Below are 14,929 nucleotides of genomic sequence, written 5' to 3'. Positions count from 1 at the left end.
CTTTGGAATGCAGCAAAAAGTTTGTAGTCTACCGCATTCGCATACATATACATGAAAGTCAATGGAATGAAAAGACTGAATCAAAACATGCATCACATTAATATCTATCTGTAATTCCACAGGTTGAGTTTGAGTTGGATCCTGATTGTGAATTATTATTGTGAAGCGTCTCTTGATCCTTTTAATGATTGTAAGTAAATATGTTCAACAGCATGTCTGTTTGCACATGTTTTTACTGTCATATTCTCTAAGTGCTACACAGACGTCTCAGCCACACTCAAGCATTAGTTGCCATAACAACACAATTAAAGGCACTAAAATGGAGTAGAAAAAAAAACTAACAGCAATTCAACGCAAATTTCAATTAATAGCTCAGATGACTGGCTATGTGACTTTGACAGAACGGGGGTGAAAAACAAGTCTATTTTTAAAGAGATAGTTCACCCAAAAAAAGAAAATTCTTTCTTCATTTACTCACCATAATGTCATTCCAAATCTGTATGACTTTCTTTCTTCCACAGAACACAAAAGAAGATGTTTTACAGAATGTTGGCGAGTAAATAATTTGGGACCCCAAAGACTTCCATTGTGTGTACACAAAACCATTTCAGAGACATTTCTCAAAGTATCTTCTTTTGTGTTCCACAGCACAAAGAATCATATACTCAAAAACTATACATTAAACATAAAGAACTGCAATATTATTATATCTTGACCTAGATATTACTACAATATGTCGCCAAGTCCCTGCTGAATCGGTGCTGATTCCCTACTCTTATCTTTCCTCAAACAAGACCCATCAAACACTTTCTCCCCCTGCACTCTTGCTCCTCTCGTCCTGCAGCAGCCCATAATTAAGATTCCTTTCCCGGTGGGCCCACTTTTGCCGGAAAGCAGATGTGGCCCTCAGAGACAGAAGAGCAGAGTTCCAGCTGCCGTGTAGCACTTCACACACACACACACACACAGTCACGAAACACATTCATCATGTCATATCTGCGACTCACGCAGGGTTGCCATGGCAGGTTTCCGTCATAACAACACCTATCAGCTTACGACACTGGGGAAGACTACGCACATCAGCAGGCAGTGTCACATTCGCAAATTCGCACAAAACACCTTTTCCTTTCCAAGTGTGTTTATGTGAGAGAGCTGTTGATTCAACCTGTGTAAAGTGTTACCAAACCTGAAGAGAAACACACAATTACAGCAGCCAGGACAAGGCTGAGATGAGGAAAGAGACCATCTGGTGCGAGATGCAGGGAAATGGAAAACAGGGCTCCCGAAGACAGAGAAGGCTTTTCATGGGAGGATGAGCTTCACTATTCATAAAGGTGCTGGAAGTGTCTGAATGATGTATCATCTCCTTCACAATCATATTTCATGGATTATTTACATACAGATTGTTTATCTATAAACTCAGCCCATTGTATGTATTTTATATATGTAATACAGTATATTCAGTGGCTCGGTCATAAATTGTTATAATTGGTATAAATATGCAATTTTTGCTCATATATTGCCATTATTTATAAAACAAAATCAGGGGATGATGAAAAAACAAACAAAATGAATACAAAATTTTCTTCTGAAAAAAGACCAGCGTACATCAGCATGAATTTCCAAACTAGTTTGACATGCATTTTTTCTGTCCACACTGAACACAAAACTACAGCACAACGAAACACAATTACAGTCAGTCAGGAGATATGTGATGTTCAGTGTATGGTAATGGAAAGAAATTGTGGAGCAATGGCATTTCTCCGAACTGTATATTTCTTTTTTTTCCTACAATCAAACAAGCTTTGCAAGTCATTCCGCTTGCTATTTTATATTTTGACCTGTTACCGTAGCCTATAAAAACAAGTTGAAATTATTAACTGATCAATTTAAGTAAAACAAGTGAAAATTGAAAAGACTTCCCTGATGAAAAAAACAACAACAGAACACAACAGAACATTTTTATGGATTAAATGGTTATAATTGGAATTACTGGTTTTATGGAAACTACTAGTATGTGGAGTCTATCGGTGGGGTGTTATTTGGCAGAATAATCCTATAGCAATAATGCCCCAAATCCCTACTGTAAAAATAATAGAAACAAATTCTAATGATTTCCATTAAAATACCATTATGAACCATGGGCTTTTCCATTAAAACCATTACAAAATTATTTTTGTAGTGTGTTTTGGGCATTATTCCAATAAGATTTCCCTGCTGAAAAAAAACATAGAAACCATTAAGGAAGTTGTAATGGTTTTAATGGTTTTATAGGGATTTGTATTTGTTTAAATGGAAACTGTAATGGTTCTACTGGTATGTGATGGATTCTATTGGTGGGATGTTAAATCCTACTGGAATAATGTCCAAAACACACTACAAAAAGGCATTTTGTAATGGTTTTAATGGAAAAAGCTAATGGTTCATAATGGTATTTTATTTTAAACCATTAGAATTTCTGTAATGGTTTCTGTTGGGGTTCTATTGTTTTTTTCAGCAGGGTTATCATCCCACCAATAGAATCCATCACATACCAGTATAACCATCACAGTTTACAATAAAACCAGTACAAATCCCTTTAAAAGCATTAAAACCATTATAACATATTTAATGGTTTCTATTGTTTTTTTCAGTAGGGATACCCTGCTGAAAAATAAACAATAGAAACCCAACAGAAACCATTACATAAATTCTAATGGTTTCCATTAAAATACCATTATGAACCATTAGCTGTTCCATTAAAACCATTACAAAATTATTTTTGTAGCGTGTTTTTGGGTATTATTCCAATAGGATTTAACATCCCACCATTAGAATCCATCACATACCAGTAGAACCATTACAGTTTCCATTAAAACCAATACAAATCCCTTTAAAACCATTATAACTTCTTTAATGGTTTCTATTGTAGAAAAAGTTCATGTATTCTGATGGAAACCATTAGAATTTATGTAATAGTTTCTGTTGGGTTTCTATTGTTTTTTTTTCAGCAGGGAACAAAAAGGAATTTTGGAATTTTTGGAACCATTGGAAAAAGCTAATGGATCATAATGGTATATTAATGGAAACTATTAGAATTTCTGTCATGCTTTCTATTTGGGTTTCTATTGTTTCTTTTCAGCAGGGTTGGAAAGCCAATTTGATTAAACTTAAAAATGTTTACAGTGTGTGAGTGAAGCCACCCATTGCGATTTTACAATAACCAAGCAAATAACAAAATGTCAAAATACTCAAAATAACAAGCTTGAAAATCCGCTTATTAAAGTAATAGTTCACCCAAAAATGAAACTTCTGTCATCATTTACTCACCCTCTTGTCATTTCAAACCTGTATGAATTTCTTCTGAGGACACAAAAGAAGATATTTTGAAGAATGTTGTTAACCGGCACCCATTCACTTGCATTGGTTTTGTGTCCATACAATAGAAGTGAATGTGTGCCGTCGCTGTTCGGTTACCAACTTTCTTCAAAATATCTTCTTTTGGGTTCTGTGGAAAAAAGAAAGTCATACAGGTTTGAAATGACACGAGGGTGAGTAAATCATGACAGAATTTTCATTTTTGGGTGAACTATCACTGACGTCACGCACCACCTTCTTTAGGTCCAAACACACTACCAGATGCTAATATACACTCATGGAATGTTGTAAAGCCATAATCTTAAACTTCATAACAAAATCCCAGATGCCCAGACAGCCATTCAATGTAATTATAAATGTCTGTTACTTGATACAAGTGGAGGCTTGGACCTAGAAACTGTATTCCTTACGTCACAACTTAACAAGCAGATTTGAGCATTTAGTCACGTAGTAGCAGGTAATGCTATCTAACAAACAATGTCTTCCAGACTAAACAAGTTTAGTTTAGATGCCCGGTGGGAATACCGGAACCTCATGCCGGGAACTAGCATAGCAAATAACATATGCTGTTCTTCTCAGCAGGGTTCCTCTCTTTATCTGTACCTCTGTGACCTACCTCGTGCTGGGCAAGGAATGATGACTCTCTTGTTGGTCACACTCTCAATGATGGTCTCTCCATTTGTCTCAAAATAAGGGGCCTCTGTAACCACATACACACAAACAGTTCACATGTTAACTTTAAAGGTCCACGGCTGAAGGTTGGATTCAGGGTCAATGCAAAGTGATTTGTAACTTAAAACTTAAAGGAGCGCATTATGAGCTGTTTTACCGCATAAATATATTGCGTGTTGCAGAAAAAAACTATAGAAACCATTAAGGAAATTCTACTGGTTTCCATTAAAATACCACTATGAACCATTAGCTTTGTCCATCAAAACAATATTATTTTGATGGACAAAGCTAATGGTTCATAGTGGTACACTACAAAAAGGCATTTTGTAATATTACAAAATGCCGTTTTGTAGTGTGTTTTGGGCATTACCACCCTGCTGAAAAAAACAATAGAACCCCAACAGAAACCATTACAGAAATTCAAATGGTTTACAATAAAATACCAATATGAACCATTAGCTTTTTCCATTAAAACCATTACAAAATGCCTTTTTGTAGTGTGTTTTGGCCATTATTCCAGTAGGATTTAACATCCCACCAATAGAATCCAACACATACCAGTAGAACCATTACAGTTTCCATTTAAACCAATACAAATCCCTTTAAAACCAATCAAACCTGTCACGGTCCCACCGTCTTGTTTATGAAATTCTAGTCGTGTGGTGGGATCGGGACAGAGTTCTTGGGTTTTATGTGGGAAGACCATGAGATGTTTATGCCTCTCATGTGTTTTTCCAGTGTCTCGTCTCTGTTCCCGCCATCTCGTTTCCTCGTTATCCTTCCCCGAGTGTTTAATGTCCCACACCTGCCCCATGTAATTATCCCTCGTTTGTCTTGCCTTTAAATACCCTCGTGTTTCTTTGTGTTGTGTTCGTGCATTGTATGTGTTTGGTGCCTGTACTGTGTGTTTCTGTATTGTGGTCGTGCTCTTGCTCGTGGTCCTGGTCCTGTTCCTGGTCCTGGTCCTGGTCCTGGTCCTGGTCCTGGTCCTGGTCCTGGTCCTGGTCCTGGTCCTGTTCCTGTTCCTGTTCCTGTTCCTGTTCCTGTTCCTGTTCGTGTTCGTGTTCGTGTTCGTGTTCGTGTTCGTGTTTTGTGAGTTTTGTGCCTTTTATGATTTAAGACGTTTGGTCGTGTCTTTGAGTTTAGTTATTTGTCTTGTTTTCGTTTTGCCCCCTCGTGGGAAGTCTTTTGTTTTATATATATATTTCTGAGTTCCGTTTACCCATTGTGGGTGTTTTGTTTCTGTTTTGTCTATTATTTAATAAATATATCTGTTAACCCCTTCACTGCCTGCCTGCTATTGGGTTCTTCTGCCATATCCTGACAGAATGCACGAGCCCTCACAGAACCCAGCGGGCAGGAATATGGACGGCACGGCGTCGTCCTCGCGGGCCGCCCAAGCCCACTTGCTGCTGGGGTTCCGTCAGGGGAGTTACGGGAACCGGGAGTTCGCCGGGGCATTCTCGACGGTGGCGAGGGCGTCTGAGTTTGGCGAGGCAGAGTTGAAGGCGATCTTCAACTGCTGCCTCACTCAGCGCCTCGCCCCGTCGGAGAAGAGGCTGCTGGCTCCCCTTGGGTTCGCGGACATGGTGAGGTTCGTGGCCAACCGGGACGGTCCCGAGGGTGAGGTTCCACTCGGAGCCCTCCCCCACGGTCGACTACTCCGGAGGGCCTCGTCCTGGCTGCCGCTGCCCGGGGGGACTCAGTACCCTTCGGCTGAGCTCCACGGTCCCCGGTTCTCCTGGCGGCGCCTGTGGCGAGTGGGGGAGGTGTGACCCGGGGATGACGTCTGCGGTCTCCTCCGATGCGGAACTCCCTCCGGTCCCCACGGATTCGCCAAGTCGGCTATGGATCCGGTGGTGCGGAGAAGGAGGGAGAGGCGCAGCGGACGAGGCAGCGCTCCAGTCCGGTGCAGCCGGTGTCCAGTCTTGTGTCCAGTCCTGTGTCTAGTCTTGTGTCCAGTCTGTGTCCAGTCTGTGTCAGGCCGGTGTCCAGCCGGCGTCCAGTCCGGTGGTCCAGCCGGCTCCAGTCCGTGCCGGTCCAGTCCGGTGCACCGGCGTCCAGTCCGAGTGCAGCCGGCGTCCAGTCCGGTGCAGCCGGCATCCAGTCCGGTGCAGCGGCATCCAGTCCGGTGCAGCCGGCGTCCAGTCCGGCGTCCAGTCCGGCATCAGTCCGAGTCCGTGTCCAGTCCGGTGTCCGTCCGGGCCAGCCGGCGTCCAGTCCGGTGATCCAGCCGGCGTCCAGTCCGGTGATCCAGCCGGCGTCCAGTCCGGTGCAGTCCAGCCGGCGTCCAGTCCTGTGTCCAGTCCTGTGATCCAGCCGGCAGTCCAGTCCGGTGATCCAGCCGGCGTCCAGTCCGGTGATCCAGCCGGCGTCCAGTCCGGTGATCCAGCCGGCGTCCAGTCCGGTGATCCAGCCGGCGATCCAGCCGGGTCCGGATCCGGTGATCCAGCCGGCGTCCAGTCCGGTGATCCAGCCGGCGTCCAGTCCGGTGATCCAGCCGGCGTCAGCCTGTCCAGCCGGCGTCAGCCATGTCCAGCCGGCGTCAAGCCATGTCCAGCCGGCCTTCCAGCCGGCGTCAAGCCCTGTCCAGCCGGCCTTCCAGCCGGCGTCAAGCCCTGTCCAGCCGGTCCCTGGGAGACTCCCAGGGCCAAAGACTGTTCCCCCCAGGACTCCTCCTAAGTCCCCCAGGACTCGCGCCCTCGAGCGCAGCCGGGGACTGGGACTGTTCCCCACCCCCTTTGGACTGCCCCCTATGGCTCTTGTTTTGCCCCACCCCCCCTCCCATGTTTGTTGTTTTTGTTGTCCCACCCCAGTCCTGTGGTCTTGTTGTCTGTCTGCCCCTTGTCTTGTTCACCATGTTTGTCTGGTTTTTGTCTTTGGTCCAGTCTGTCAGGTCTTGTTAGTCACCCCTTGGTGAACACCTGGAGGTGTTCATTAAGGGGGGGGCTCTGTCACGGTCCCACCGTCTTGTTTATGAAATTCTAGTCGTGTGGTGGGATCGGGACAGAGTTCTTGGGTTTTATGTGGGAAGACCATGAGATGTTTATGCCTCTCATGTGTTTTTCCAGTGTCTCGTCTCTGTTCCCGCCATCTCGTTTCCTCGTTATCCTTCCCCGAGTGTTTAATGTCCCACACCTGCCCCATGTAATTATCCCTCGTTTGTCTTGCCTTTAAATACCCTCGTGTTTCTTTGTGTTGTGTTCGTGCATTGTATGTGTTTGGTGCCTGTACTGTGTGTTTCTGTATTGTGCTCGTGCTCGTGCTCGTGCTCGTGCTCGTGCTCGTGCTCGTGCTCGTGCTCGTGCTCGTGCTCGTGCTCGTGCTCGTGCTCGTGCTCGTGGTCCTGTTCCTGTTCCTGTTCCTGTTCGTGTTTTGTGAGTTTTGTGAGTTTTGTGCCTTTTATGATTTAAGACGTTTGGTCGTGTCTTTGAGTTTAGTTATTTGTCTTGTTTTCGTTTTGCCCCCTCGTGGGAAGTCTTTTGTTTTATATATATATATTTCTGAGTTCCGTTTTCCCCATTGTGGGTGTTTTGTTTCTGTTTTGTCTATTATTTAATAAATATATCTGTTAACCCCTTCACTGCCTGCCTGCTATTGGGTTCTTCTGCCATATCCTGACAAAAACCATTATAACTTCTTTAATGGTTTCTATTGATTTTTTCAGCAGGGCAGTAGGATTTAACATCCCACCAACAGAATCCATCAAATACCAGTAGAACCATTACAGTTTCCATTAAAGCCAGTACAAATCCCTTTAACACCATTAAAACCATTATAACTTCTTTAATGGTTTCTATTATTTTTTTCAGCAGGGGGGGGTTTTATTCTCATTCAGTAATGGATTTGTATTGGTTTTAATGGAAACTGTAATGGTTCTACTGGTATGTGATGGATTCTATTGGTGGGATGTTAAATCCTACTCGAAAAATGCCCAAAACACACTACAAAAAGGAATTTGTATTTGATTTAATGGAAAAAGCTAATGGTTCATAATGGTATTTTAATGTAAACCATTAGAATTTCTCCAATGGTTTCTGTTGGGTTTCTATTGATTTTTTCAGCAGGGGGTTTTCATCAAGGTTATCCTGATGGTGTGCAAAGACTTCTTAATAAATTTTATACAGACTACATATACACAACAGAAATACTATACCTAACACTTGCAGAAGAATCTCTATGGTGTCTTCTCCAGCACTGTTTCTGGCCACGCAACTGTAAGTGCCGCTGTCCGGGTGTTGGACTGTCTGGATCTTCAGCATTCTGTCAGTGCTCACAAGAAGTCCATCATGAAGCCAACTAATCTGAGGACTTGGTTCTCCTTGAACCACACATGGCAACACCACCGTCTGGCCAATCAGAGCCTTCAGAGAAGTAGGTGCTGGCTGAATTCTTGGTTTAGCTGGTAAAATTGAATAAATGTTGTAAAGTCTGTCTTATCTGTAAGCTGAAGAATATGAAAGGTTTACAAATGCCACACTCATGTAAAAACAGCATGGTAGGGATTCGTTGGAGAGAATAAATCTCAATTTACTGTGGTAGTACCATCACTGTTACCAGGGTAACACCACAATACTTTTTCATGTGCAGGCAGAATGTGTTCAAATTTAATGTGAAGGTAAATTTACTCCTTTTAAATCTGTGTTAGTTGTTACAGATAAATTTTGAAGCTGTTGGATTTTACCTTGAACATGTAAATTGTAGGTGAGTGACACGTTTCCAGCTGGGTTAACAGCAGAACAGGTGTAGAATTTACTGTCTATCAGTCTGACATCAGCAATCTTCAAAGAACCAGACGGTAAAACCATGAACCTGTTTGAGGAAAGGTCAAAGTTCAGACTGTGAGGTAAAAGGACGCATGTTTTTAAATCATCGTACTTCTACAGATGTGTTACACTGGTGCTAGTGAATGTGCGGTCATTTGTGTATGCACCTTGGCGATTGAAACCAATCTATAAAATCGGCATGAATTAATTTCGTCTGGAATCATTTTGCTCAGCAACTTTATTATGACAACTAGTCTGAAATACAAATATAACTCCGAAAGGAACATACAAAGGTTACCATGTTCACTAAACCTCATTGGGACAAAGTTCTCCACCTCTGCACATGTGGACTATCGCTGAGGCTACCAATTAGATGGATCGAGATCCAGACCCAAGATTGGTTCCACCTGGTCCATGAATCATTTTTATAAATTAATATAATTCTGAAAGTAATTTGTTTTCCGTCCACATGGAAGAGTTAAGGGCCCCTTCCCGTGGGACGTGTTCCAGTGTCCGGCTGCACCCTCTTTAAATAAAATTGTTTATCTGTGTAACATGCTGTTTATTTTTAAGACGCCACTTTAAATAGAAAAGTTCAGCATGTCTTGAAACACCTGCATTTTGTTTCAGTTAAGTGCCTCCCATCTCAATGTTTTGGAATGTAAGAACGTGTCCTTTGTGAAAGAAGCTGGACAGAAGCTACATCTGGAGTGGAAAATGTAGCATGAACTTAATCCAGCACAAGAGGCATGAACACATTTACCACAGAATTACAATCACAGCAAACATTTTAGCACAATGTATTTAGATAGTCATGCGCAGCGGACAGAAAACAAGACGCATGCTAAATATGAGAGTCACATAAAAGAATGCCGCATCTGTTAATAAATAAAAAAATCTGTTGCAGATGAACATAATTATTTGCAGTTGAAGAGGCAATTGTAAATTATTTATTTATTATTTCTTTTTTTACCATGCTTTAAAGCTGCCAACTTGACAATTCACAGTGGCAATATATCAGAAATTCATGCGTATTTCATAGACATTCAAACTCAAGGTATACGATCATCCCAACATTTGCTTAGAAAGTTTTGATACCAGAACTCCAAGAACTGAATACCCCTGTCCTAACTGCCCATGATCGATGTTGGAGTTCAACGGACACCATCTCTAATGTCTAACAATTCAAGCAGAAACAAACAGGAGATCAGACACAACCATACACAAAGAAAGATGCTGAACCCATCAAAAAGACACATAATTTACCTTCATAGAAACACATTTGCACACTTGCAGATACAGACTGTGGGTAATTATGAAAATCAGTGGTGCATGAGTGAGCCAGAAAGAGACAGAAAGCAGAATAAATTGATCTGGGTTTAAAAACATAAAAATAGATAACATTACAATCATCCTCATGATCGAATCATGAGTCACTGAGATGTTGAATGATGAACGGAGAATGATGTTAAAGGTCCAATGTATAATTTTTTGGAGACAGAAATGCAATATAATATACATAACTATATCTTCAGAGGTGTATACAGACCTAACATAATGAAGCGTTATGTTTTTATTATCATATAGAATGAGCTGTTTCTATCTACATACACCGTGGGTCCCCTTGCATGGAATTCGCCCTGTTGTTTCTACAGTAGCCCTAAACAGACAGACTTCTCCACAGAGCGCATTTCGTAAATACGTTATCTCCTTCACTAAAGAAGCGAAAACGTGACGACATCTTAATTCTATGTTGGTCATCGTAGTGCTTCGAAAAGGAGGGGTAAGGGTGTGTTGATGGCTGTGCCCTCAATGTAGAGTCCATATTTGCCACACCATATTAGTTAGAAGTTGATTTTATGGCGTTATAAATAGCATAGTGAAATTCTAATTACGTCTTCACTCTTTTTATATCATTGTTTTTTCTACTAATGAGGCATATTTTGAAGTTGTCAAAACCTTAAAAGACAAGTCATGCTAAGCAAGGAAGTATAAGTATAAAGTTTCTGTTTGAATAGTCTTTCTTACTGTTCAATGACACTCCACCTTACATTTACTTTAAATTACATCCTAAAAGTCAAAAGTTAATTGGTTTTCCCAACCTGTGAATGGTCCAATGGGACAGTATGTTTTAACTTGATTGACAAATGGATAAAAAAGCATTTGGCAAAAAGACAAGAAAAGCAACTGGCACAAAAAGAGAGAAAAGCATTTGGCAAACATTTTATTAAGATGTGATTTAAAATAATTTATGAATGTAATTTTTATTATTTTATTTATTAAAACATTCATTAAATAAACAGTTTTAAATTAGTCTATTTATACATTTAAAAACATTTCTATTAATTTGTCCATTCAAAAAGTGATTTATTTACATTTTTACATTTAGAAATAGATTTTTTGTTTTATTTTAAGCAGCACTCTTTGTCTTCCTCTTGATCACAGAACATGTAAAAATCCATCACACTCGGTTAAAACTCTAACCCCTTAAAGGTTAAAGCACTGGTGCCCCCTCACATCCCTGAGGCTTTCCCGCTCTACGTTAAACACACTTTCCACACACAATCTTCTTTCCTGTGTGGCAGATGTCTCTGCAGTGGTGTGTTATTCTCGTCAGGCAGACGGAGACGTCGACATGCTGTTTTATGAGACAGGAAGCTCCTGGAGACTTAAACATTACGCAGGCTACACTTCTTCCTCTGTGACTATCACTCAAAACACACACTCTATTCACACATCTCATTCCTTTTCTTACCAGCAATACACCACCTCGCCGTTCCGGTAATACTCCACTGTTACAGAAATACCACATTACCTAATCCTAAAGCTGTCACCCTTACACTATTGTAATACCTATCCACTGCATCTCTCTGACAAATGCCATCACAATGCTCCAGCGTCTAAAAATTCCCAGCATGCTTCTGTAATTCTGATTCTTCCGTCTTGTCATCATAAATTTATTTTTCATTGAGTTGACCTGACTGAGATATGTCTGCTCAGACTTTACCTGATAGAGATATGTCTGTACAGATTTATTGCTCAGTGGCACTTTCATAGAGCAGAAGACCAAATGGAGTTCCCATTTTTGTTTATACAAGTTTTAACCCTGTCTCAAGTGAATCTCTTAAAAAATCAGTGGAGGACATAAAAAGAGACAGAAATCAGACAGTTACGAGTACGTTGGCATGTCTTAGCACAGTTCGAGCTTTTTGTCTCATGAGCAACCAGAGAAATTCAGCGAAATTGTCCATTCGCTCAATTGAATCTATGCAAAAGATCTTATACAGTATGCGATTTTCCTCTCCTATGGGTGCTAGTACGAGTAAAAGCATCAACCCGATGAGTCAACCTAAACATAATGAACCTAACATCTGCTTTCCAGTCAAGCCCATGTGATTCCACCTTTTGCTTTTGTTTAATAGTAGATAGAGAATGACTCCACAGGACTTTCACAATGACTGTAGGCACTTACAGCTTCTCGCTCAGTTTTGTTTTGACAAAACCCAAACCTATCAAGAAAGACATCTTAAATCCAGCTTTAACTGGTGCGAGAGCAACATCTCCCACATCACATCCCTGGACTTCAGAAAGAGATCTATAGGGAAGCACAATTCATCAGAATTTCCAACGCTCAAAACGAGAGATTAGCGTTGAGACCCTCTTATTTTCAGTTAAGCCAAATGAATGTAAAGCATCAGTCCGTGAAGCTGAAATCTAATGTGACTCGAACGGCTCCAATGAAACAGAACTGGCTCATGTTCTTGTCTATGGGAGTCAGAGATAGAATGAGGTAAGCAAAGTCAGCTGGGGTCAATTTTGACACAGCTGAAGTCTTTTATAGATGGCTGCATCACCTCATCAGGGCCCATTCCTTCACAGCAAGAAATCATTTATCACTCATCGAGGACATATTTTTGCCATTTATTATGCACTGTAATGGCATTGTTCCACTGTACAAACAGTTTAAATATTTAGATGAAGTCAAACGCGGTCGAAAAGGCTACAGCTTTGGCCTCGTGGTTCAATGATTAAGGTGATTTAAATGAGAACGTTTTGGAAAGATCTGCATTAAAGTTGATTTAGTGTATTTATGTGATCATCGCGGGGTCTAACAGGATGGATTAGAATAATCTTACCAGGCTGTGACAGGGGGAATGGGCTGACCATTTCTGCTCCAAGTCACAAGAGGGGCAGGACTTCCGTGAACCTCGCATGTAAGGATGACCTCTGAGCCGACCTCAGCCGCCTTTTCAACCATTGCCTGTGGCCCATCAACGCCAACGATTCTTGGTCTGGCTGTTGAAATGAGATTTTAGATGTTTAGTTACTTAATACAATTTAACTGTGATTTTACATGAAACAATTTACACACAAAAAAATGGAGTACATGTTAAAGCTGTGAAATATACAGATAAATGAGTAAGAAATGTAAAAAATTAAGTAAATCTGAGTAACGCAAATATTTCTATTAGAATGCACCTAAATGTGTATATTAAAAATATAATGTGTTAATGAAATACTTACATTTAAGTTTATTTAATGAAAAAATGTCAATTTTACAGAAAATTTCATTTTTTGCAGTGTTGCTGTTAATTTCTGTGATATTTACTAATCTCACAGAATTATTAATATTTTTTTAGTGTAATTTGTGACCCTGCATGTGATTTATTGTTTATATATATATATTATATATTTATATAATGTCAAGAATGTCAAAGCCATGTCAAAGATGAAATCAGTGGACAACTTTCTTTTTTGTGCAAAACAATGAAACGTAGTGCCAATAAAATCCTTAATGACTACTTTAATGCTCCCAATCTCATAAATAGATTTTGGATTTCACAGACAGGGTCAAAAATCTTTTAAAAGCCATTGTGTATACAATATTTCAACAACAATTATTCTGATCTGTCACACACTAAAAAAATATATATAAAAATCAATAAAGACGTTTGACTTGTTTTCTTTTTACTTTTTACATTTACTTGAGATTTTTTTTAATCTTCAATGAAATTTATTTTTCTACCCCACTTACAAATATTGTTTTTCTTGCATAAATGTGGCCAAATTGAAAGTTGAATTTATGTTAACAAGAAAAAATGATTTCCCAATGTTGTAAGAATCTCTGAAAAAATATCTTCTGTATTCTCTTACGCAATTTTGCAATTCAGTCTATTCTGTTTCAACTGTGTTTATATAACTTTGGTTTGTTTTTGACAAGATAGAAGTATTGACTAAGAAAGCTTTTTCAGCATAAAGATCCTTTTTGTAGATGGAAATTGAGCCTGAAGTATGAGATTTCTCACTGTTAACACTCAGATGCATCTCTCTGTTGGTGTAGCCCACTGCACTGGTGGCGGTACACACGTACACCCCTGAGTCCTCCGCCGTGGGACTGGGAATGTACAGGCTTCCATCAGGTCCTTCAAGAGGTGCCGACACAGCCTTGGTTTCTCGACCCTGGGAAGAGAAGATGATGGTCCTGAAACAAGCATATTGGTTGCACTGGAATGCACATACAGTCCAAAGTCTCCACGGATCAGCGAAACCTCTGAATCCGCCTCTCAGGTTACCAGGAATCAAGCATTCCCCGTGCATACCATACCCCCACCCCTTGTTCCACGGAAAACAAGATAGCTTTAGCAGAACTTCTTTCATGTGACCAGAATAGCAATTTACATGCCTCGGGTGTATTCTGCGGACAACACGCCCCCAATCTATCGTGTTCTGAAACAAAGTGGTGGAAAAATGAACTCCCTGTGACAGGGCCAGGCGGATGTGAGCTTACATTTGTTTGAAAGGCCATTGGAGAGAGTGATGCATCATAAGACAAATGGACGACATCAGGACTACGCTTACTGCCATTACATTAAATTATCCCGGCTCACTGTTTAGCACAGTGCTATCTCTCATCGCCGGGTTTATAACACGGCCAAAAGTGTCATTAGTGAACAAGATGGAATGAACTAACAACTGTGATGATGTACCTTGGACCAGACGATGGATGGTGCGGGGACCCCGCTTGCTTCACAGGACAGGGAGATGGCTGTGCCCTCATTGGCTGTGTAGTGCAGGGGTCCGGCTTTGATATCGGGAAGAACTGCGAAAGTAGGTCAGAATAACAGCTGTTCAGT

The 14,929-nt window shown here is 40.9% G+C and overlaps 1 protein-coding gene across 1 annotated transcript in view; it reads right to left on the bottom strand.

Moving 5' to 3' along the window:
- Positions 1-14,929, bottom strand: part of hmcn2 (hemicentin 2) — an 87,271-nt gene that overhangs the window by 45,808 nt on the left and 26,534 nt on the right. The window contains 6 exon segments of the mRNA XM_057356507.1: positions 3,974-4,057; positions 8,186-8,431; positions 8,714-8,841; positions 12,932-13,091; positions 14,102-14,255; positions 14,783-14,895. Of these exon segments, the coding sequence (XP_057212490.1) occupies positions 3,974-4,057; positions 8,186-8,431; positions 8,714-8,841; positions 12,932-13,091; positions 14,102-14,255; positions 14,783-14,895 (885 nt within the window).

The sequence above is a fragment of the Triplophysa rosa genome, linkage group LG17, assembly GCF_024868665.1.
Source record: "Triplophysa rosa linkage group LG17, Trosa_1v2, whole genome shotgun sequence".
NCBI lineage: Eukaryota > Metazoa > Chordata > Actinopteri > Cypriniformes > Nemacheilidae > Triplophysa > Triplophysa rosa.
Note: the sequence above shows the minus strand (reverse complement) of the source record. Positions and strands in the feature narration are given on the sequence as shown.